Source organism: Zea mays, chromosome 2 (genome assembly GCF_902167145.1).
Source record: "Zea mays cultivar B73 chromosome 2, Zm-B73-REFERENCE-NAM-5.0, whole genome shotgun sequence".
Taxonomy (NCBI): domain Eukaryota; kingdom Viridiplantae; phylum Streptophyta; class Magnoliopsida; order Poales; family Poaceae; genus Zea; species Zea mays.
This window is the reverse complement of record NC_050097.1, coordinates 178088784-178114570: the sequence shown is the minus strand read 5'-3', so window position 1 is coordinate 178114570 and position 25787 is coordinate 178088784. Positions and strand designations below refer to the sequence as shown.

The 25787-nt window shown below is 46.1% G+C and overlaps 1 protein-coding gene across 3 annotated transcripts; it reads left to right on the top strand.

Moving 5' to 3' along the window:
* Positions 1–6298: 6298 nt before the first annotated feature.
* LOC103647355 (leucine--tRNA ligase, cytoplasmic) lies at positions 6299–13941 on the top strand. 3 transcript variants are annotated; one of them, XM_008671898.4, is made up of 4 exons: positions 6299–6945; positions 7564–7749; positions 7855–7924; positions 10420–13941. In XM_008671898.4, the coding sequence occupies exon 4, from the start codon at positions 10424–10426 to the stop codon at positions 13694–13696; it is 3273 nt and encodes a 1090-aa protein (XP_008670120.1). In that variant the 5' UTR covers positions 6299–6945; positions 7564–7749; positions 7855–7924; positions 10420–10423; the 3' UTR covers positions 13697–13941. The 3 variants fall into 3 exon arrangements, with proteins under 3 accessions (XP_008670120.1, XP_008670119.1, XP_020404072.1); XM_008671897.4 differs by having other exon boundaries at positions 6592–6945; positions 7564–7739; XM_020548483.3 differs by having other exon boundaries at positions 6825–6945; positions 7564–7707.
* Positions 13942–25787: the final 11846 nt, after the last annotated feature.

Genomic DNA, 25787 nt, shown 5'->3' with positions numbered 1-25787 from the left:
GATTTAACGTTATTTGTTATTTATTACATTACAAATATGTGAACCAAACAGCACCCTAGTGTTTTGATAGTATGTTTCCAGCTTATTAATTGTTCAGAAATAGCTGCAGCCATTTTTTATATATAGAAAAGAAAAGGTTTGGCCGCAAAGCTTGGTCGGTTTGACATTCCAAGATCCTTGGAACTTGCTTTACATAAACATAAGCTAGTATAACCGTATGTACGCTGCTGCGACCGCACACAATCATATTTAATATACCTATAAAAAATAAATTTAATATCAAAGTAAATATATAGCCATATATCAGATATTAAATTGATAAAAACAAACATTATACTTTATCTTAGCCAAAAAATCAAAAAGATATGAGTTAAAAAATAGCACGACTCTTTTTTATAGCTCGCTTGGTTGCTCGTTCTCCTTTAATTAACGAGGTGGTATTATGTGAAAATGTTGTGCTACGTGTAGCTTCATGTCATGTTGGGTTTGGATGGCTTATCAGGGCCAAATGTGGTGTAACAACCTATTAGACGATGTAATAAGGTATAATAAGGTGATGTAAGGGAGTTGCAAGAGATGTCATGTTAGGTTAATGGGGAGGTATAATAAGAAAGAGAATTGGAGAGAGAAAGAAAAGTGGGCCGCTGTTGACGCTTTTTCGGAGCGCCAATCACTCAAGAAGAACCGACGGCGGTGCCCTCTGCAGAGGGGCGGACGGTCCGCGCGCAGGGGCCGGACGGTCCGCGGCCTGGTGCGAGGCGTGGCGGTGCTCTCTGCACAAGAGCGGACGGTCCGCGGCACAGGGCCGGACGGTCCGCGACCTGGTGCAGGAGCTAGGATTCCCTGTCTGACGGCCGGACGGTCCGCGCCCTAGGGCCGGACGGTCCACGCGTGCGCAGGGGCGGCGGAAGATCGCCGACGGCGCCTGGATCTCGCTCCCGGGAGGGACCCCGTCGGGGAGGAGAGATCCTAGGAGTTGTCTAGGCTCGGGCAGGCCGACCTAGACTCCTCTAATCGACGTAGAGTCGAGGAGAGGCGGAGAATTTGGGGATTGGAATACTAAACTAGGGCTAAACTAGAACTAGACTAGAACTACTCCTAATGCATAAGGTAAAAACGAGTAATAGACTTGATTTGTTCGATTGTTGGGGGTTCAATCGGCCGTAGCCCTTCATCTATATAAAGGGGGAGGTCTGGATCCGTTTCCAACTGTTTCCCGAGTTAATCCCGCGGTTTTAGGTAACAAATCCCGCGAGAAACTAGGAACCCTAACTGACTCTGCGCGCGCGCGGACCGTCTGCGCCATCACCGCGGACAGTCCGGACCGCGGACCGTCCGGCCTCGGGGCCGGACCGTCCGCACTGCTCTTTTTAGAGCTCAACATATGCCCCCTGCCTTTTGGTGAAGGTTGATGAACCAAAAGCATATGAACTAAACCTGATGTAGGTCACCGGCTTTTCGATATGAAGATTATTCAATAAAGCACCAATATAAAGGCCGTTTCGGATTGTATCTTTCTCGGCCATGACCATTTGATCAATGGATCAAAAGGAATAGAATGGAGGTGCCCCCCCAGTCTGGATAGACGAAGGGACTATACATGTACCATGGATTCATCATCGTGTCGTTCCATGTTTGAATAGGATAATATACCGACGATGAGTAAATAGGTGGAAAGTACCCTGGTCTCATAGAATGAATAGGCGATGCTTGTTGTGTCGCCTTTCGGGTCGTTTTGTTTGACCGTTTTGTTTTAGCAGGTGACCGGGGTTTCTTTGTTGACCGATCACGTGGAACAGTCTTTTTGCTAGTATTTTTGGAGAGCAACTGATCAAAAGTAGGATCGACTTTGATCAGCCGATTATATGTGCTTTGATCTTGCGTCTTTTTCCTTGCTTTGTGTAGAGGTTGACGCCTTTGGTCATAGGTGGACTGTCCGGCTGAGTTAGCCGGACCGTTTGTCTGAGCACCGGATTGTCCGCACGTAGGTGCCGGACCATCTACGATGCTGGGGCTAGGCTGATGTGTTTGGTTTATTAACTGTGCCTGTCCCCCGGCGTCTTCGGACCTTTTAGCCTTCTCGTCCGAAGCCTTTCGAGCAATCTCCTTTTGTGATATATCTGACATGCGAGGATTGCTGATGACGATGCCCTTGCCTTTGCCTTTATCGGCCATTTCGGGCCGAACCAAGACCTTTTTGCATGTGAGTTCTATTGTATTAACAGGAAAGGGTTGTGTGTCTACTTGCATCTCCTGAAAAGCCAATCGACCCTCATTTATGGCCGATTGTATTTGTCGACGAAAAACATTACAATCATTGGTGGCATGAGAAAAGGAATTATGCCACTTACAATAAGCACGCCTCTTTAATTCATCAGGAGGAGGAATAGTATGAGTTAATTTAATGTTGTCGTTTTTCAGTAACTCGTCAAATATTTTATCGCATTTGGCAACATTAAAAGTAAACTTAACTTCCTCTTGTCGATTCTTTCGAATCGAATGTAAAGCAGAACACGCTGAAGGTTTAGCCTGTCCTGGCCAAACCAGTTCGGCGGTGTATACATCCGTGGATTCATCGTCCGAATTATCGTATCCCACTAGATGCATCTTATGGCTAGCCGATTTTGATGTTTCCTTACTTCGGCTTTCACAGGTCATAGCCCGCTGGTGTAAGTGCACTAATGAAAAGAATTGGGTGCCATCTAATTTTTCTTTTAAGTAGGGTCGCAACCCATTGAAAGCTAGCCCTGTCAGTTGTTTTTCTGCGACATGAATCTGAAAGCATCGGTTTCTAGTGTCCCGGAATCTCCGGATATAGTCATTAACCGATTCTTCAGGCCCCTGTCGGACTGAAGCTAAGTCAGCCAATTCTAACTCATGTTCTCCTGAGAAGAAGTGTTCATGAAATTTCTGCTCTAATTCTTCCCAAGAGTTAATAGAGTTTGGTGGCAAAGCTGCGTACCATGCAAATGCAGTATCAGTAAGGGACAACGAGAATAAACGAACGCGGTAGGCTTCCCCATCAGCCAATTCTCCCAAGTGTGCTATGAATTGGCTTATATGTTCGTGTGTGCTTTTCCCACTTTCACCAGAAAACTTAGAGAAGTCTGGTATTCTAGTTCCCTGTGGGTATGGCACGGTGTCGAATCGGTGGCTATAAGGCTTCCGATACGATTGCCCTGTACCTGACACACTAACACCGAGTTTGTCCCTGAACATCCCGGCTACCTCGTCTCTGACCCTCTCTGCCATGTCTGGCGACCATCCATTAAGTTTGTGGGTGGAGATTTCAGGTTGCCTGACATTACTCTGTCGGCTTTCCTCTCAGGTATGTTTGAGGTGTGTGTTAGGTGTCCTATTAATGTCACCAGCTCCTGTCCTATACCCCTCAGGCTCTCTTGTGGCCGAATAGTATTCAGCCCTATGTCCATGAGGTGGTATGGCATGATTATAATGTGTTGCTGGTGGGGCACCATAATGTTGCTGCGATGAATGTGGGAACTGTGCGTATTGCGCAGCTCTCGGCTCTGCGTATGCATATCCGGACGGTCCGGCGTAAGAGGCCGAATGGTTCGCGACCTGGCCAAATGGTCTGAAGGTATATCCAGATTGTCCAGCTGTATATGGTGCTACGTGGGTAGTCTCGTACCCAGACCGTCTATCGTAAAGAACTGGACGGTCTGCGATCGGGCCGAATGGTCCAGGGCTGTGCCCAGATGGATCGGCCATATATGGCGTGACTTGGGCAGTCTGCGCATGGACTCGTGTAGAGTCGGATGGTCCAGCGTAATACGTCGGCCGGTTCATGCCATATCCAGACGGTCCGACGTAAGATGGCGGACGGTCCGCAACATATCCGGACGGTCCGGCGTGATGCACCGGACGGTCCGTGATGGGGCCGAAGTGTTTAGGGTTGTACCCTGATGGTCCGGCCATGTACGGTGCGACCTGAGTGTTTTGTGTGCGGGCCTGCATCTGGTCGGACGGTCCGGCGAAATACGCCGGACGGTCCGCGGTATAACCGGACTGTCTGAGATGATGCTCGGACGGTCCGGTCGCGTCCAGTACCTGCCGCGTGCCTACTGGTTGCGGCTGTGATGGTGACACGAAAGCGTGCATCGGCATACCATATGATGGCTGGGTCAAAGGTGACCCGTTTATAGCCGATGTGTTTGACGTGGGTGGCACTGTATTAGACTCTCGCGATGGAAAATTAGGAGCAGCTGATTTCTCGTATGCACGTAAATGCATTTTAATAGATTCATCTACATATCGCTTCAACTGATCTCCTCGTTGATCCATGAAAGTCGTAAGAGATAGATCTGGAGTACTTACAGCGGGACCCTGCAGTGGAGGTAGGAGAGATTCCATATCAATCTCCCCTTGACGGACGATCTTCTGGTGGCGATCCGCCGTGAAGTGTGACAAGTAATTGTCCGTCGCCTCCTTGCGCCGTTCGGAGAGTTTATGCGGCAGTTTCGCCTCTTCCTTGTCGCGTTGTTCGTTCCATTGCCGCATCACCTCCTTCTCATCGTGCATTACGAGGTCTTCAAAGGGCCTTTGGTCATCAGCCGGGAGCGCCTCCATGGCCGGCTTAATGATGTTGGTAGTGGAGATCTTGGTGTGATCCTTAGAACCGGCCATTTATGGGCCGATTTTTAGCAGATCTAGACACCTATTCCCCAGCGGAGTCGCCAAAAAGTATGTTGACGCTTTTTCGGAGCGCCAATCACTCAAGAAGAACCGGCGGCGGTGCCCTCTGCACAGGGGCGGCCGGTCCGCGCGCAGGGGTCGGACGGTCCGCGGCCTGGTGCGAGGCGTGGCGGTGCTCTCTGCACAAGAGCGGACGGTCCGCGACATAGGGCCGGACGGTCCGCGACCTGGTGCAGGAGCTAGGATTCCCTGCCTAACGGCCGGACGGTCCGCGCCCTAGGGCCGGACGGTCCGCACGTGCGTAGGGGCGGCGGAAGATCGCCGACGGCGCCTGGATCTCGCTCCCGGGAGGGACCCCGTCGGGGAGGAGAGATCCTAGGAGTTGTCTAGGCTCGGGCAGGCCGACCTAGACTCCTCTAATCGACGTAGAGTCGAGGAGAGGCGGAGAATTTGGGGATTGGAATACTAAACTAGGGCTAAACTAGAAATAGACTAGAACTACTCCTAATGCATAAGGTAAAAACGAGTAATAGACTTGATTTGTTCGATTGTTGGGGGTTCAATCGGCCGTAGCCCTTCATCTATATAAAGGGGGAGGTCTGGATCCGTTTCCAACTGTTTCCCGAGTTAATCCCGCGGTTTTAGGTAACAAATCCCGCGAGAAACTAGGAACCCTAACTGACTCTGCGCGCGCGGACCGTCCGCGTCACCACCGCGGACAGTCCGGACCGCGGACCGTCCGGCCTCGGGGCCGGACCGTCTGCACTGCTCTTTTTAGAGCTCAACAGCCGCTCACTAATAGGCAGCTTAAAATGGGCCGCTCACATACTATAAGACACTTTACGAGAAGAAGTATTAAATATATAGATTATATTATGGAATAATTATTATATGAGTAGACTTTTAGTCAGTTATATGTGACATTATAATATTATAAAGCCTATTATGATCTATACTATTAAACTTGCTATTATGTGACGCACTGCATATAAAACTAGTGTTTTAAAGAAGCAGACCCTTAGGGAGACCGATTATTAATAGATAAAGGGCCTGTTTGTTTACCTCCCAGATTATATAATCTGGATTAAATAATCCTAAGAGACAAACAAACAGTCTAGCTTATTTGCCCAGATTATATAATCTAAGCCCTTGGATTATGATAATCCATAAGCAAGTGAGGAGGTGCTTATTTCAGATTATTTTTTTCCCACTTCCCACTACCCTTTCAAGTTTCCTAGAAATTACCCACCATTGCCATTATAATCTACCGAATCGTTTTTGCGCCTATCGGATCGGAGAAGCCTGCCACCCAACAGAAACACGCCAGATAATCTGGGTAAACAAACATGACTACTCAGATTATATAATCCAAATTATATAATCCAGATTATATAATCCTGCAAAAATAATCCAGATTATATAATCCATTGGGGTAAACAAACAGTCCCAAAGTCCATTTTTCGACCCCCAACTTGCACAAAGGTCTAATTTTAAACCCTATACTACCAAATAGGGTACCAAACACCCCCCTGAAGGCATCCCAACAGCTCCTTAATTTCATTCCCAAATTCATGTTTTAGGAAAAAAACAAGAAAACAAGCACTCCAACAATTCCCTAATTACCTTCCCTTTCCTCCCGCGCGCGCAAAAACCCAGTCGCGCGCCCAGATATCCGCCGTCCTCCCTCGACCGCCGTCGTTCGTCTGCTCGACCCTCGTCCCTTCATCTCCTCGACGACGACGACCTTCATCCAGGCCACGCCCCTCGTCGCCGAGACACCGCCGGCAAACATCCAACACCTCGACGACATATCTAGGAGGCAGCCCCGGTCGGAAGTTGCGGCCCACTAGAGGCCCATCGTCGGGCCCAGCCCCAACCCTAGCTCCAGCCGCCGCTTGGCTCTCCTGCTGTCCGTCCTGGTACCGCGCGGCCGCACCACCTCTCCAGGCTCCAGCTCCAGCGCCGCAGCGCGCTCGCCCGCGGCCCGCGCCTCCTGCTCCTGCCCTCCTCTGTCCTCTCCAGGCTCCAGCTCGCCCGTCAGGCCGCCACCGCCAGGCGCTCGCCCGCCAGCGCGCTCGCTCGCCAGGCCGCCACCGCCAGGCGCAGCCGCCCACAGCGGCCACAGCGCGCTCGCCCCGTCGCCCGCCACCGCCAGGCGCCAGCCGCGGAGCGCCGGAGGCCCGGAGCCGCAGGCCGCCGCAGCGCTCGCCCGGAGCCGCAGGCCGCAGCGCGCTCGCCCGCAGTGGTGTCGTCGTGCTCACCTACGAGCTCCGCGACCGCATCGTTAAGCTGGTAAGCTCCCTCTACCCGTAGAAGCTTGTTTAGATCTCTGTGAATGCCAAATTTATTGATTTCTGATTCACTCCATTTCATTAAGAAAACTACGGACCGAGGAATCTTTTGATTGAGCAATCACATAGTGCTTGCTAACTATTTCTAGCCCTTTGATACTTTTGCATGTGTGTTACTGAGACATCCTATCTTGGTTGTGCAACCATTAAAATATGCAAATCTTACCCCATAAGTGACAAACGTTGCCTGGTTGTCTGCCATGGTAACTGTCTTTTTGACATCGCCCGAGAAATGATATGTACCTTACTCATCTAACTTGTCCCTTACACCCACCATATTTGATCACACCGAATGTTTACTAGCTTTGAGGTTGGTGGCATGAGTGTCTCAAATATAAAGGATGTTTTATATTCCTCAAAACTACAGTTAGACAAATTTCTATAATTGATCACATAATATGGTCTGAACAAAAAAAATACATTCTATTATATAAAGCCGGCATTCAAAACGACACCTAACTTATGTGGTGTCCTCTCAATGGTGGTGACTTAACTGAATAGTTTGCACTGAACAGATGTTTTGTTGGTATGGGTAATTTATTGGATGGTTTTGATTCAGGTTTACTAGCTTACCCACGCACGGCCGCCGCCGCCTCACGCACGCAGCAGCCGGCCAGCCGCGGTACGTTCTCCAGGTCGTGCCGACGTCCGACGACAAAGAAGGCCCTGGGGGCGCTGGCGCGCATCGCGAGTCCCCTCGCCGGCAAGTATATTTGCAAGCAGACCCTCGAGCTCGTGCGTTTAGGTTCTCATACTTGTTTCTTGGTCCTGTTCGATTATGTACGAGCCTGCTTTCTGTTTAGGATTCTTCTCATTTGGTCGTGATGATTGATTGTGGTCGAATTTGCAGCCTCGGAGGGCAAGTTCCCGAACCGGGGAATCAAGGACGTCGTCAGGAGCATCTGTTGCGGGAACGTAGGGTTAGTCCCCCCCCCCCCCCCCCCCCCCAAGTTATTTTCCCTGCTTGTTCAGTGCTCGGTCAGTTGTAATTGCCTAGTTGGCTGGCAATGTGTAGTAAGTCCCAATGATCGATAGGGCAATTCGGTTCGTGGCCATAAGCACTTAAGCAGATGTCATAGTAAGATTGTAAGCATCTTTATCTTTTATGAATCAGCGAATCATCCTAGAACAGTAGTATTTATATTGTAATTCATGCGCCTTTTGAACTTAGACCTTTCACATGTAATATATGTGTACTGTACTTTTGGTTATTTTGTTTTTTTTCTATATTACCGAATTTCTTGGAAAATGTTCTACCTTCTCCTTGTGGGGTTAGACAGGGTTGTCTTGTTGTCATTGATCTGCTTGTCAATTGCTTTGGTGGGGTTGTTTCTAGCGCGAGCGGTGTGGAGAGGAGAGGAAGTGATGTCCATCCGCATCTCCTACCTTGCTGTGAGCCTGTGACGGGCCGGGTAGTTCAGTTCATCCTTTTCAGTGCAGATCCCTTTGCTTGGTGGATGTGACTTCATAGTTCATTCATACAACAACAACAAAGCCTTTTATCCCAAGCAAGACATGATAGGCTAGTGTTAAAACCCAATAGAACCTACAAGTCAAGGTTCGAGCACATGGATAGTTGTTTTCCATAAGCCCCTCTTCAAAGCTAAATCTTTCGGTATATTTCATCCTTTTAAGTCCCCTTTTATTGCGTCTTCCCGTGTCAACTTTGGTCTTCCGCTTCCTCTCTTTTTATTGCTATTGCGCCTTAGGATCTCACTACCATTGGCGCCTCTGGAGGTCTCCGTTGAACATCTCAACCGATGTTAAACAAGCTTTTCTTCAATTGGGTGCTACCCCTATCCTATTGCATATATCATCATTCCAGACCAAGGTTATCAAGGCATCGCTTAAGCGTCGCTAAAGCGACGATTAAGCGGTAAGGCGAGCTGGAATGTGTAAGGCGTCCTGTCGCCTTGCTCTCGCAGTAAAGCGCGGGGAAGAGGAGGAGGAGGCGGCGATGGCGCACACGGAGTAAGGCGCGTGAAGAGGAGGCGGCGGAGCGCAGGACTCGCAAGTCGTGGCGGCGGTGGCACGCAGGGAGAAGGAAGAGAGCTGCAGGGAGGGAGAAGGAGAGAGCTGGGGGAAGGGAGGGAGGAGAACCTGGCGGCTGAGAGGGAGAGGCTGCCTGGCTGGCGGCTGAGGGAGATATGACCAAATCCTAAAGTTTTTGGGTTGGGCTGGACCAATTAGTTGTGGGCTTCTTTATTTTTCTTTTTTCTTTTTCATGTTTCTCTTTTCTAGTACGCTGAAATGGGCCTACTAGGCCTTACAATTGTGCTAGCATGCTTATTACTTTCAAATTAGTGATATATATAAATAATATTTAGTCTAATTTTTAATATTTATATATATAATTAAGGCGTCGCCTTGCCTTACGCCTTTTCGCTTAAAAGATAAAAAAGGGAGCTCTCGCCTTAAATCGCCTTACCGCTTTAATAACTATGTTTCAGACTTAATCCATTTTTGTATGGCCACAAATCCAACGTAACATATATATTTCTGCAACACTTATCTGTTGAACTTGAACACGCCATGTTTTTGTAGGCCAGCATTCTACACCATACAACATAGCAGGTCTAATCTCCGTCCTATAAAACTTGGACAAAAATATTGAAGATCTCTTGCCACGTGGATGATAGCGGCAGAATTATCAGTAGAAATCTATTCATGTGCCAAAATAAATTTGGAGTTAGACTAAATCGAATGAACAGTTTGTCTCATGTTATATCCGCACACATCTCGCTTCTTAGAACAGGGGTTGTGTGTGTGTGTTTGTTGGGGGGGGGGGGGGCAGTTCCTGATGTTATACTTTGATCAGAAGTAAATGTGCATTACTGTTTTTCTCATGTGTCTGTTAGCTTCTCCATTTCTTTACACTTCAGATATCAGTTCAGTTCATTTAACATTAAACTGTGATGGTCTATTTCTTTAAAAAATAAATGCTTGCATCTGTATGTTTCATACATCTGTTAGTTCTTCTCTTCTTTACACTTAAAAGTTAAAACATGGATTCAGTTGAACTACAATCAAACTGTGATGGTATACCTGGTTATAAACAAAGGTTTATTTCTGTGTGTTTCATGCTACTGTTATCTCTTCTCCTTTTGAGTTACTGATGTGGATTCAGTTGAGTTAATATCAAATTGGGATTTTATATTTCATTCAGAACGGATGCTAAGTATGTTTCATGCATCTGTTAGCTCTCTTTTTTTACACTTAAGATATGAATTCAGTCGAGTTAAGAGAGATTGTGAATTGTGATGCTGTACTTCGTCCAAAAATAAATGTTTGTTTCTGTATGTTTCATGCTTCTGTTAGCTCTTCTCTCTTTTACACTTCAGATATGAATTTAGTTGAGTTAAAAGAATCAATTTGAGACGCTGATGTTTGACGTTCTTTTTTGTTGATGTTCCAGGAAAATGTCAACGAATCCTGATGAACCTAAGAGTCGTGCCCGGACAGACTTTTTGCTCAACAATGAACTGGAGGTCCAGAAGTTTTGGGATGAGAACACGGTTTTTCAGGCTGATCCTGGCAATGACTCTCCAAGCCCCGGGGAAAAATTCTTTGGGAACTTTCCATACCCTTACATGAATGGCTTGCTGCATCTGGGTCATGCCTTCTCATTGTCCAAGCTTGAGTTTGGTGCTGCATACCACAGGCTTCGTGGCTCCAATGTTCTTTTGCCCTTTGCTTTCCACTGCACTGGAATGCCCATCAAGGCCTCCGCAGATAAGCTAGCTAGGGAAATCCAACAATATGGATATCCTCCGGTGTTTCCTGTGGCAGAGGGTTCTAGTGCTGCAGTAGCAGATGCTACCCAGGCTGACCAGGCTGATGTTGTTGCCCCAGATAAGTTTAAGGGGAAGAAGTCCAAGGCTACTGCAAAGGCTGGTGCACAAAAGTACCAGTGGGAGATCATGAAGAGCTTTGGTCTAGATGATGAAGAAATTGCCAGATTTCAAGATCCTTATCATTGGTTGACTCACTTCCCTCCGCTGGCAAAGGAGGTTCTCAAGAAATTTGGCTTGGGTTGTGACTGGAGGAGGTCATTCATAACTACTGACATGAATCCATACTATGATGCTTTTGTTAAGTGGCAGATGAGGAAGCTGAAGAAATTGGGCAAAGTTGTTAAAGACATGAGGTACACAATCTACTCTCCGTTGGATGGCCAACCTTGTGCTGATCATGATAGGGCAACAGGTGAAGGTGTGCAGCCACAAGAATACGTCTTGATTAAAATGGAGGTGATATCACCTTTTCCTCCCAAGCTGAAGTCATTGGAAGGGAGGAAGGTATACTTGGCAGCTGCTACACTAAGACCCGAGACAATGTATGGACAGACAAATTGCTGGGTCCTTCCTGATGGAATGTATGGTGCTTTTGAGATTAATGACACTGATGTCTTCATCCTTACAGCAAGGTCTGCTTTTAATCTTGCATACCAACACCTATCCAGGGTCCCTGAAAAACCAACCTGCTTATGTGAGCTATCTGGCAGTGATTTGATTGGTTTGCCACTGAAATCTCCTCTTGCCTTCAATGAAACAATATATGCTCTTCCAATGCTCACTGTCTTGACTGACAAAGGTACTGGCATTGTGACTAGTGTCCCTAGTGATTCACCTGATGATTTCATGGCACTGCAAGATTTAGTCACAAAGCCAGCATTGAGAGCAAAGTATGGAGTGAAAGATGAGTGGGTTCTTCCTTATGAGATTATACCAATAATCCACATTCCTGAATTTGGAGACAAGTCAGCAGAGAAGGTTTGCCATGATCTTAAGATTAAAAGCCAGAACGACAAGGAGAAGCTTGCTGAAGCAAAAAGAATGACATATCTGAAGGGATTTACTGATGGAACAATGATTGTAGGTGAGTTCAGTGGTAGAAAGGTTCAGGAAGCGAAACCGCTGATTAAAAGTAAGCTTTTGGAAGAAGGCACAGCTGTGTTGTATAGTGAGCCGGAGAAGAAGGTCATGTCTAGATCTGGTGATGAATGTGTTGTTGCCCTCACTGATCAGTGGTATATAACTTATGGCGAGGCTGAATGGAAGCAGAAGGCAGTCAAATGTTTGGACCGCATGAATACATTCTCAACTGAAACCCGCAATGGTTTTGAACATACGCTGGGCTGGCTGAACCAGTGGGCTTGTTCACGTTCATTTGGACTCGGTACTCGAATTCCATGGGATGAGCAGTTCCTTGTAGAATCTCTTTCTGATTCTACTCTATACATGGCTTATTATACAGTTGCACACCTTTTGCAAAATGGTAATATGTATGGGAAAGAAATATCTTCAGTAAGGCCAGAAGAAATGACAGATGAAGTCTGGGATTTCGTGTTTTGTGATGGCCCGGCACCAAAAAGCGAGATCCCTGCCGCTCTGTTGAACAAGATGAAACAGGAATTTAAGTATTGGTATCCATTTGATATCCGTGTGTCTGGTAAAGACCTTATTCAAAACCATTTGACATTCTGCATATACAATCATACAGCACTTCTTCCTGAGCACCACTGGCCTATTGGTTTCCGCTGCAATGGGCATCTAATGCTTAACTCTGAGAAAATGTCCAAGTCCACAGGGAATTTCCTAACTCTGGAAGATGCCATAAAAAAGTACTCTTCTGATGCCACTAGATTTGCCCTTGCTGATGCTGGCGATGGTATGGATGATGCAAATTTTGTCACTGAAACTGCAAATTCTGCTGTTATGAGGCTTACAAAAGAAATTTCATGGATGGAGGAGGTTACAGCTGCTGAATCTAAATTAAGAACTGGGCCGCCCACTACATATGCTGACCGTGTGTTTTCAAACGAGATGAACATTGCAATCAAAGAAACTGAGAAGAGCTACAATGCTTTCATGTTCAGAGACGCCCTGAAGTCTGGGTTCTATGACCTCCAATTGGCTAGAGATGAGTACAGGCTCTCTTGTGGTGCAGCAGGCATGAACCGTGATCTGTTGTGGCGATTTATGGATGTCCAGACCAGGCTTATCACCCCCATTTGCCCACATTATGCCGAGCACGTGTGGCAGAAGATCATGAAGAAAGAAGGCTTTGCAATAAAAGCTGGCTGGCCAGTCGCAGACACCCCGGATCCTACACTGAGAATTGCAAATAAATACCTGCAGGATTCCATAGTTTTGATGAGGAAACTGCTTCAGAAGCAAGAGTCTGGTTCTAAGAAGCCTAAGAAGGGAGCTGCACCGGCACCTCCGTCCGAGGAAAAGAAGATGAGCATTGGTCTCATATATGTGAACGAGCACTACTCTGGATGGAAAGAGCAGTGCTTGAGGGTGCTGCAGTCCAAGTTCGACAGCCAAAGCCGCTCCTTCTCACCCGATCAGGAAATAGCAGAAGCTCTGAAGGAGTGCCCCATCGGGCAGGAAATGAACCTGAAGCAGGTTCAGAAGCTGTGCATGCCCTTCATCAAGCTGAAGAAGGACGAGGCAAAGGAGGTTGGTCCTCAGGCGCTGGACTTGAAGCTTCCATTCGGTGAGATGGATGTTCTCCGGGAGAACTTGGAGCTGATCAAGAGGCAGCTGGGCCTTGAGCAAGTCGAGGTGCTCTCCGCTTCCGACGAAGCTGCTCGCGCTAAGGCTGGTGAACATGCTTCGCTGCTAGAGAAGAACCCACCATCACCCGGCGACCCCATCGCCATCTTCCTCAGCAAACAGAGCTGAAAACTGAACTTGCATATGGCCCTTTTGTTATTTACTTCGCCGCACATTTGCCTCTTTTTTGTTTTTTGTTTTTGTGAAACCAGTTTCGTGTCTGTCAACAGAGTATGTTGTCCTTCGGTTTGGTGAAACCAGTTTTTTTTTTCTGTCAACAGAATATGTTATCCATTGTCTGTGTAAACCAGTTCGGCTATTGTCGACAAAGTATGTTAAGGTGATGCGGCTTTACATCATTTTGATCTGGTGTATTCATTTTTATGATTAGATTATGTGCAGAAATGCAGGCGAAAGCTCATGGTGATTACATTCTGGGTAATTATTGCAATGTTTGAAACAATGTGTTTATGAATAAGGTACAATTCCTTCGTTGCTACCTGCTTTGTCATTCCTGCATCAACCTGCAGGGCACCTACGCGTGGACGTACGCTTCTTCAATGATTCCTGAATCGGGATAAAAATGAGGTAGATCGATGATGTTACTACCGTTTTGTTCGACTGTTAACTGCGAGCAAACAACTGTTTACCCCCCTCATCGAAGAAACAAGATGTGTTTTGTTTTGGCTATCCATATTACTTTACTATTATGCCCCTTTAATTTCACGGCGACTCCTGAATGTGACTATAGTAGTACAGTATATCACAAGGGGTGAGCGATTGAACATCGCATCCAAGAAAGCTAGCTAGAACCACGAACCCAGCTTCCAAATTCCTTTGGATTGGATGGAAGTGGAACCTACGCGTCCTCGGCACTACTTAAGCTAGCAAAGCATACCATAGCCCTGCTCTCCTGCTAGCTCCAACCGCCGTCCTGATTCCAATCGTCTGTTTCATGTGAGGGCCCTCACATGTTGAATTGTTGATGCTAAAATGTGCTGCATATATATACGATGAAAACTATCGTCGATGCTCTTGATCAAGCTCGTCTATCTACTGCTGCGACTGATAAGTTGGTTCGCTGTGCCCGTTTGTTTCCCTGCTCGTTTGTTGTTCAGTCCCGATACCTGGTCTGGTGATCGCTGGATGATGGACGCCAAGATGATTAAGCCCACAACTAATTGGTCCCAGCCCAACCCAACAACTTTAGGGTTAGGTCATATCTCCCTCGGCCGCCAGGTTCTCCTCCCTCCCTTCCCCCTTCTCACTCCATGCAGCTCTCTTCCTTCTCCCTGCGTGCCATCGTCCGAATTTTTTGTTTTTTAGCCCCTTTTGTGACAAAAATTTACATTTAGACCCCCAGAAATTTTATATGCATTTTTGAACCATTTGCTCGGCGCCATAGCCTATGGCACTGAGGTAACACTGCTCGGCGCCATAGCCTATGGCGCCGAGCTCTGACGTGGCGACAGGAGTTTGAGTTGAAGTGGAGGCTAACGTGTTGTAACACCCGGCTTTAAGGAACAAAGCCAGGTGCATCTCATACATGCGCCAAGAAGACAACATATACAATAACAGAGTGTATAGAGATAAATGTCACAATAATCAGAGTATTTATTACATAGCGGAAGACTTATTACAAAATAAAAATAATGAGTATAAAACGAACTAAGGATCGTCGGCGCAGATGTCAACTGAGAAACGCCACCTAGATCAGATCATACTCCTCGCCTTGTGGCTCCTCCTGAACCACCTGCTCTTCTCCTGTGGGGGGGGTGTGAGACAGCAAGGGTGAGCTCACATACGTTCATCGCTCAACAAGTTGTGGGGAATAATGTGGCATGAACTCACCAAAGGTGGGAGTTCATGAAGTGTAAGGCTGATCAATGATATAAGGCTGAAGCTGAGCATTGCTTTTATAAGTTGGTCAAAATTTTATTAGCAATTACTAAGTGTAAGTAAATACCAAACCTTAGAAATAATAAGTAAAAGTAATAATAAAATAATCCCAAATGCAATGACATGACAGGTTAAGTTTAAGTTCCATAATTTAATCATGTGAGTGTCCGAGCCGCTCATGACCGTGAGCACGGCTAGTATACCAGTTTTACACTCTGCAGAGGTTGCGCATCTTTACCCACAAGTCGTGTTACCCATTTGCCACGGAGTTGATCAGACTCCATACACCTCTACCAAGGAAGCGAGGCAGGGTACCACTACGAGGCCTTTACAAAGTTCCACTAGCTTCAGACTACCCGCTACAGTTTATAGGAAGCTCCAGTGCAGGGTTCTTGCCTGACCGCCATCGCAGCAAAATCAACCAAGGACCTCCCTACACTGACCACTCCCCTACTGCCCTTGCCCCTTTCGGGTAAGGTAGCCCTCCACTAGCTTTCCTAGTTAATCAGCCAAGGGCGTCCCATTAAACCCTTGTGGTAGCACTGTTTTCCCGGGTGGTTCTCCATGTTCCCATTAACATAATGATCTTATCATGAACATAAAATAATGAACAGATAATAACAAGTGTAAAAATGAGTGATAAATATCTTTATACCCAAATCCACATAAAGCAATAGCATGTACTACCCAAAAACTTAGTAGTAAAACCAGTGGTGAAGCAAGGTATAAAGATAGTCAAAATCTAGGGTATCCTATTGGGTCCCAGCAAAATTAACCTATGCAGATCATTATGATTAATAAGAACATGAATGGGTAAAAGAAGTGATCAAGGGCACAACTTGCCTTCAATGAGCTCCTGCTCAGCTACTTCTACTTGTTGAACCTCAGATTCCACAGTGGCTTGCTCGTCTACTCGCGTAAACACAATACATACATAACATATCATAAATTAACATCACATCAAACATGTAAATAAAATATACAGTAAAAATCTACACATTAAAATGAGATCATAGGAATTGGAATCACTAAATTTGGAGTTATAGAATTCAAGTTATGAATTTTCTAAGGTTTTATGCATTTAATATAAGATTAAGTGGGAAATAAATTTAAAGGTGTATTTCATGTAAAAACAGTGGTACTATTTAATAGATAATAATATTACAAAATTATAGGAACTGGAATGGTCCAATTTGGAGTTCATATGCATTTTCTATGAATTAAACAAGTTTCTGCAATTAAATTTGTACTAAAAATCTATTTCTAAATTCATTTTTCTGGTTTTATTTGTTCTCTGGAATAGGCGCCAAATTCTAGGAAAACCAGGGGCTATCTTGCAAAATGCGCTAAGACACAGCCACGGTCAAACTAGGAGGGCGGGTTGATATCCTTTAACCCCGGGGTTTCTTATGTAAAATGAAACGACGAAGGGGTATCGCGGATCCAGGGCCGTTGGATTAGACAACAAGCGCCGAGATCAGATCTTACTTAAAATGAACCGGAATTCTTCAGAAACCCTTGGATCTGTATCCAACGGTCCATAGCCTAACTGCGGGTTGGATGGCAGGGACCGGCCCATCCGTCGGTCCCCCGATCAACGGTTCTGATTCACTTTTAACCACACGACGCCCCAGCTTCTAATCCCAAACGTCCAGCACAGATCAAACGGCCCAGGTACCTTCTCCTACCTCTCGACAGACAGACAACGGTGATCTCCATAGGAGATCGTTGAGCGATCCCGCTAGCCCCGACGAGCTCCGCGCATGCTGCCACAACGGAGCACAGTTCGATTTGCCTAACGTGAAAGTAACATCGCTCTTCCTTGGTTGGGAACTTACCGGTACCCAGGTGCGAACAGGTTGTCTCTGGATGGAGCGATGGACGCCAGGTGGTTCAGTGGCGATGGCGGTGCGCCGGCCCGCCGTTCTTGCGAAGCACAGGGTGAATCCCCACTGGGCAGAACGGCGATTCACCAAGGACCGCCCGGATTACTGCGCCCACACACTCTCCCTTCTCACCGGCGAGGCTCTTGGTCCTCCCTCACTCTCTCTCTGCTAGCACGGCAATGGCGACAGACGGGATGGATGCACGGAGGAAGGGGGTCGGCTTTATACTTTGGGCAGAAGGAGGTTGAACGCGAGCACCTCGGATCGCCAGGAGGGGACCGCCCGAGAATCACGCGGGTTCCGGTGGAATAGGGGGGGGGGCCTCCCAGCCATGCGCGGAAGTCTTGTTACGGCGCACGAGGGAGGAGATGGCCCTGACGATGGAGCCCACCTGGAAGTGACGCCGGGGTCTGGTAGCGCGCGAAGAGCCCAGTCGCGGTCCTCCCGTTGGCGACAAGGTCGCGCGCCCACGTAGAGAAACTGACCCGTGGGGTCCCCACGTCAGCTGGATGAGGCGCGGCAGGTTAAGGAAATGGAAGGGTGGGCCGGCGCGCGGTAAAGGGAAAATGGGCCGAATAGGGTAGTTGCTGGCCCATATGAGGTTTTATCTTTTTTTTATTTAGTCATTTTCCTTTCTCTTTTCTTTTATGTGTCTCTTTTTCCTTTCATTTTTATATTTCCAATTGAATTCAAATATGAATGTGAACTTTGTACATAAGTTAAATATACAAAATAAACATGCTAGTACTGTAGTCTTTTATTGATCCATATATTTTGTCTTGTATAGTATTTATTATTTCCAATCTTCCCCCAATTTGCACTTTTGGGATTAAATCCAATTCTCTTCTCATTATTATGTTTTCATGTTATTATTTATTTATTTTTATTGTCACAAAATGCACACCAAATAATGTCCAGCATGATGCACATGTTATTTATGTGTTCTTGGTTCTAATTATCCTCTTTTAACTAGTGTTGATCACATGTAATGAACCGTAGAGACCACAAACTATTGAGATTATCTCTATCCTCTTCTATTACACTTTTGAGTATTACAAATCCTACCCCCCTTAAAAAATAATCTCGTCCTCGAGATTTAAGATCTAGGGAAAAGGTGGGGGAAGTCTATGCGAAGCTCTTCTTCTCTTTCCTAGGTGGCTTCATCTTCATCGTGGTGACTCCATTGAACTTTGCACATCTTTATAACCTTATTCCTTGTAACTCGAGTCAAAGTATAAAGAATCTTGATAGGATACTCCGCATAGGTCAGATTATCTTGAACACTAAGGTCCTCCATTGGTAGTTGTTCCTCAGGTACCCTGAGGCACTTCTTCAGTTGTGATACATGAAAAACATCGTGAACATCTGCAAGGTGATCTGGTAACTCCAATTGGTATGCAACCTCTCCCACTCGCTTTAAGATTAAGAAGGGTCCAATAAAGCGAGGGGACAATTTTCCTTTGACTTTAAACCTTCTCATACCCCGGAGTGGTGACACCTTCAAATAGACATAATCTCCCTCCTTAAACTCAAGCAGTCTTCTCCGGGTATCAGCATAGCTTTTCTGTCTTGACTGCGCAGTTCTCAAATTCTCCCTTATCATTCGAACTTGTTCTTCTGCCTCTTGTATAAGCTCAGGCCCAAAGAACTGTCTTTCTCCAGTTTGATCCCAATACAGTGGAGTCCTGCATTTTCTACCATATAGAGCTTCAAATGGTGACATCTTCAAACTGGCCTGGTAGCTATTATTATAAGAAAACTCAGCATAGGGTAAGCTCTTCTCCCAACTGCCACCATGCTTGAGAGCACAAGCTCTTAACATATCTTCCAGCACTTGATTAGTTCTCTCTGTCTGTCCATCAGTCTGGGGATGGTAGGCTGAACTAAAATTCAACTTTGTATCCAAACTCTCATGCAACTTCTTCCAAAATCGAGAAGTAAACTGTGATCCTCGATCAGACACGATCTTCTTAGGTACTCCATGTAGACAAACTATCCGAGTCATATACAATTCTACTAGCTTGGCTCCCGTGTAATTAGTCCTCACAGGTATGAAATGAGCCACTTTTGTCAATCTGTCCACACTTACCCAAATAGAGTCATACCCAGCAGGGGTGCGGGGTAGTCCAACAATGAAATCCATACCAATTTCTTCCCATTTCCACTCGGGTATCTTCAATGGATGCAATAGTCCAGCGGGTCTTTGATGTTCGGCCTTGACTCTTTGACACACATCACACTTAGCCACATGAGCAGCCACATCTCTTTTCAGTCCATACCACCAATACTTTTGCTTCAAATCTTGATACATCTTAGTGCTTCCAGGGTGGATGGAGTAATCAGAATCATGAGCTTCTTTCAATATAGCCTCACGGAGGCTATCGATCTCTGGAACACATATCCGATCTTTGAACCATATAGTACCTTGCTCATCCTCCGTGAATTCCGGAACTCGACCATCCGTGATCAGATCCTTAATCTCTTGAATCTTAGCACCACCAACCTGTCCTTTGTGGATTTCTTGCTCCAAGGTAGGTTCCACATCAATAATAACCATTCAATGTGGGCAACTATCCCCAGGTTAAGTCTCCTGAATCCTCAACAATCTCATCGGGTAGTTGGGCAACAACAGCTGAATGAACATGCTCCTTTCGACTCAAGGCATCTGCCACCAAATTTGCCTTGCCCGGGTGATAGTGAGTCTCCAAATCATAGTCCTTAATAAGCTCCAACCAACAGCGTTGCCTAAGGTTGAGATCCTTCTTAGTGAATATATACTTCAAACTCTTATGATCCATGTATACTTGACACTTGGTTCCCATAATGTAGTGTCTCCAAATCTTAAGAGCATGCACAACTGCTGCCAGCTCTAAGTCATGAGTGGGGTAGTTCAATTCATGTTTCCGCAACTGACGAGATGCATAGGCAATCACATGACCTTATTGCATAAGCACACATCCCAATCCTTGGCCACATGCATCACAATAGATATCAAATCCTTTCTGTAAGTCTGGCATTACCAACACTGGAGGTGACATCAATCTCTCCTTCAATTGATCAAAGCTCTCTTGACATTTCTCATCCCACTTGAACTCTCTTTCCTTCTTCAGAAGTGAGGTGATAGACTTACAATCTTAGAAAATCCCTCAATAAATCTCCGATAGTATCCTACAAGTCCCAAGAAATTCCGGATCTCAGTAACTATAGTGGGTATGCTCCACGCCACTATCCCCTTGACTTTGGCAGGATCCACTGGTATCCCTCCATTAGAAATGATATATCCAAGGAATGGCACCTCGCCAATCCAAAACTCGCATTTACTCTACTTGGCGTAGAGTCGTTTATCTCGTAGCTTCTGTAGCACCAATCTCAGATGTTCCTCATGATCGCTATCACTCTCGAAATAAAAAATATCGTCGATGAAAAACCACGACGAATCTGTCTAGATCATGAACACCTCATTCTTCAGATCCATAAAATAACTGGTGCATCAGTTAGTCCAAATGACATAACGATGAACTCATATAAACCATATCGAGTTGAGAAATCCATCTTGGAAATATTCGATGGCCTAATCTTCATTTGATGATAACCCGATCGGAGATCAATCCTCGAGAATACTCTTGCACCTCTCATCTAATCAAATAAATCCTCAATGCGGGGTAATGGATACTCGTTCTTCATAGTGACATCATTCAGAGTCCTACAATCCACGCACATCCTTTGTGATCCATCTTTCCTCTGTACAAACAGAACTGGCGCTCCACAAGGTGAAGAATCCGAACGAATATACCTAGCCTCTTGTAACTCCGTTAATTGTTTCTTAAGTTCCTTTAGTTCTTCTATGGACATTTTGTATAGCCGTTTAGAAATAGGAGCAGTCTCAGGTAAGAGATCAATGACCAACTCAACTTCAAATCTTTGTCCTTTGGAACTGGTGAGTTCTACGGTTCCCTTAGCACTGTGTATATACTGCCTTTGCCTTTCTTAACCATGACATACCAAGTATCACGTCTATAGTGCTCTCTTCTAACACTATAGGGGTAGCCCATCTGGGTTAGAAACACAGGGTAAGAAAGAAAGTTTTGTAGACAAGGCATGTAATTACGAGTCATGTTACTTTGGGGGATTTACTAGCTAAGCAGATTAATGTATCACCTACTAAAGTTAATACATTACTTATGGTGGTACATGCTAAGATGCCCGTCTATACTATTTCAATCAATCAAAGAAGCAAATCAGGCATTGATCATCAGAACAATCAACCAACATTTTTAAATATAGAAAATAGTTATAATTTTGTCTTAGGCCTCCTATCTCTTAAAAAGATCATAAGTGTAGGATTCCAAGGTGTGAAATCCATCATGTCTTGGAGTAGAAAAGGTATGATCAGAGTAGAACAGTAGAAGGTGAGACAAGATCAAGTATAGAAAGAATCGGAGTAAGGTAAGTGTAGAATGATTCAGAATAAGGTAAGTAGGTAAGGGTTTTGTCCATTTCTATCTAGGTTTCGTCCTACAGTCAACATTTCCTCTGATACCACTTCTGTAACACCCGGCTTTAAGGAACAAAGCCAGGTGCATCTCATACATGCGCCAAGAAGACAACATATACAATAACAGAGTGTATAGAGATAAATGTCACAATAATCAGAGTATTTATTACATAGCGGAAGACTTATTACAAAATAAAAATAATGAGTATAAAACGAACTAAGGATCGTCGGCGCAGATGTCAACTGAGAAACGCCACCTAGATCAGATCATACTCCTCGCCTTGTGGCTCCTCCTGAACCACCTGCTCTTCTCCTGTGGGGGGGGTGTGAGACAGCAAGGGTGAGCTCACATACGTTCATCGCTCAACAAGTTGTGGGGAATAATGTGGCATGAACTCACCAAAGGTGGGAGTTCATGAAGTGTAAGGCTGATCAATGATATAAGGCTGAAGCTGAGCATTGCTTTTATAAGTTGGTCAAAATTTTATTAGCAATTACTAAGTGTAAGTAAATACCAAACCTTAGAAATAATAAGTAAAAGTAATAATAAAATAATCCCAAATGCAATGACATGACAGGTTAAGTTTAAGTTCCATAATTTAATCATGTGAGTGTCCGAGCCGCTCATGACCGTGAGCACGGCTAGTATACCAGTTTTACACTCTGCAGAGGTTGCGCATCTTTACCCACAAGTCGTGTTACCCATTTGCCACGGAGTTGATCAGACTCCATACACCTCTACCAAGGAAGCGAGGCAGGGTACCACTACGAGGCCTTTACAAAGTTCCACTAGCTTCAGACTACCCGCTACAGTTTATAGGAAGCTCCAGTGCAGGGTTCTTGCCTGACCGCCATCGCAGCAAAATCAACCAAGGACCTCCCTACACTGACCACTCCCCTACTGCCCTTGCCCCTTTCGGGTAAGGTAGCCCTCCACTAGCTTTCCTAGTTAATCAGCCAAGGGCGTCCCATTAAACCCTTGTGGTAGCACTGTTTTCCCGGGTGGTTCTCCATGTTCCCATTAACATAATGATCTTATCATGAACATAAAATAATGAACAGATAATAACAAGTGTAAAAATGAGTGATAAATATCTTTATACCCAAATCCACATAAAGCAATAGCATGTACTACCCAAAAACTTAGTAGTAAAACCAGTGGTGAAGCAAGGTATAAAGATAGTCAAAATCTAGGGTATCCTATTGGGTCCCAGCAAAATTAACCTATGCAGATCATTATGATTAATAAGAACATGAATGGGTAAAAGAAGTGATCAAGGGCACAACTTGCCTTCAATGAGCTCCTGCTCAGCTACTTCTACTTGTTGAACCTCAGATTCCACAGTGGCTTGCTCGTCTACTCGCGTAAACACAATACATACATAACATATCATAAATTAACATCACATCAAACATGTAAATAAAATATACAGTAAAAATCTACACATTAAAATGAGATCATAGGAATTGGAATCACTAAATTTGGAGTTATAGAATTCAAGTTATGAATTTTCTAAGGTTTTATGCATTTAATATAAGATTAAGTGGGAAATAAATTTAAAGGTGTATTTCATGTAAAAACAGTGGTACTATTTAATAGATAATAATATTACAAAATTATAGGAACTGGAATGGTCCAATTTGGAGTTCATATGCATTTTCTATGAATTAAACAAGTTTCTGCAATTAAATTTGTACTAAAAATCTATTTCTAAATTCATTTTTCTGGTTTTATTTGTTCTCTGGAATAGGCGCCAAATTCTAGGAAAACCAGGGGCTATCTTGCAAAATGCGCTAAGACACAGCCACGGTCAAACTAGGAGGGCGGGTTGATATCCTTTAACCCCGGGGTTTCTTATGTAAAATGAAACGACGAAGGGGTATCGCGGATCCAGGGCCGTTGGATTAGACAACAAGCGCCGAGATCAGATCTTACTTAAAATGAACCGGAATTCTTCAGAAACCCTTGGATCTGTATCCAACGGTCCATAGCCTAACTGCGGGTTGGATGGCAGGGACCGGCCCATCCGTCGGTCCCCCGATCAACGGTTCTGATTCACTTTTAACCACACGACGCCCCAGCTTCTAATCCCAAACGTCCAGCACAGATCAAACGGCCCAGGTACCTTCTCCTACCTCTCGACAGACAGACAACGGTGATCTCCATAGGAGATCGTTGAGCGATCCCGCTAGCCCCGACGAGCTCCGCGCATGCTGCCACAACGGAGCACAGTTCGATTTGCCTAACGTGAAAGTAACATCGCTCTTCCTTGGTTGGGAACTTACCGGTACCCAGGTGCGAACAGGTTGTCTCTGGATGGAGCGATGGACGCCAGGTGGTTCAGTGGCGATGGCGGTGCGCCGGCCCGCCGTTCTTGCGAAGCACAGGGTGAATCCCCACTGGGCAGAACGGCGATTCACCAAGGACCGCCCGGATTACTGCGCCCACACACTCTCCCTTCTCACCGGCGAGGCTCTTGGTCCTCCCTCACTCTCTCTCTGCTAGCACGGCAATGGCGACAGACGGGATGGATGCACGGAGGAAGGGGGTCGGCTTTATACTTTGGGCAGAAGGAGGTTGAACGCGAGCACCTCGGATCGCCAGGAGGGGACCGCCCGAGAATCACGCGGGTTCCGGTGGAATAGGGGGGGGGCCTCCCAGCCATGCGCGGAAGTCTTGTTACGGCGCACGAGGGAGGAGATGGCCCTGACGATGGAGCCCACCTGGAAGTGACGCCGGGGTCTGGTAGCGCGCGAAGAGCCCAGTCGCGGTCCTCCCGTTGGCGACAAGGTCGCGCGCCCACGTAGAGAAACTGACCCGTGGGGTCCCCACGTCAGCTGGATGAGGCGCGGCAGGTTAAGGAAATGGAAGGGTGGGCCGGCGCGCGGTAAAGGGAAAATGGGCCGAATAGGGTAGTTGCTGGCCCATATGAGGTTTTATCTTTTTTTTATTTAGTCATTTTCCTTTCTCTTTTCTTTTATGTGTCTCTTTTTCCTTTCATTTTTATATTTCCAATTGAATTCAAATATGAATGTGAACTTTGTACATAAGTTAAATATACAAAATAAACATGCTAGTACTGTAGTCTTTTATTGATCCATATATTTTGTCTTGTATAGTATTTATTATTTCCAATCTTCCCCCAATTTGCACTTTTGGGATTAAATCCAATTCTCTTCTCATTATTATGTTTTCATGTTATTATTTATTTATTTTTATTGTCACAAAATGCACACCAAATAATGTCCAGCATGATGCACATGTTATTTATGTGTTCTTGGTTCTAATTATCCTCTTTTAACTAGTGTTGATCACATGTAATGAACCGTAGAGACCACAAACTATTGAGATTATCTCTATCCTCTTCTATTACACTTTTGAGTATTACACGTGTCCCCTAGCTCGGCGCCATAGATCTTGGCGCCGAGCTAGGGGTGAAAAACCCGCGTCGTGTTCCTCTGCTCATTTCGTTGTCACGCCGTCGCGCATCTTATCACCGCCGCACGCTGAGCCGCCGACCCACGCCGCGCCCGTCCTCCTAGGCGCACGCCGCCCCACACCGCGGGCTCCTCCGCCGCCGCCCGCCGTCTTGGCTGCCGCCCAACCCTGCGTCGCACGCCGCGGCTCCTCCGGCGCCGCCACACGCCGCGGGATCCTCCACCGCCACCCCACACCGCGGGCTCCTCAGTCGCGCCCCACGCCGCGGCCTCCTCCGCCACCGGCACACGTCGAGCCCCACGCCGCGCCCCACGCCGTCGCGCCAGCGCCCAACTCCGAGCAGCCATCCCACGTCGCGGCCTCCTCCGCCGTCGCGCCGTCCTCGAAGCCTCTCGTCCCCACAGCCGCGACGTCCTCACAACCAGCGCCCAACTCCGAGCAGCCATCCCCACGGCCGACCCTCCTCCCCACGGTAATGGTTTTACTTAGTTTTTAGTATTT

Coding starts and splice junctions, on each gene's coding strand:
- LOC103647355 (XM_008671898.4), top strand. CDS start 10,424: ATGTCAACGAATCCTGATGAACCTAAGAGTCGTGCCCGGACAGACTTT.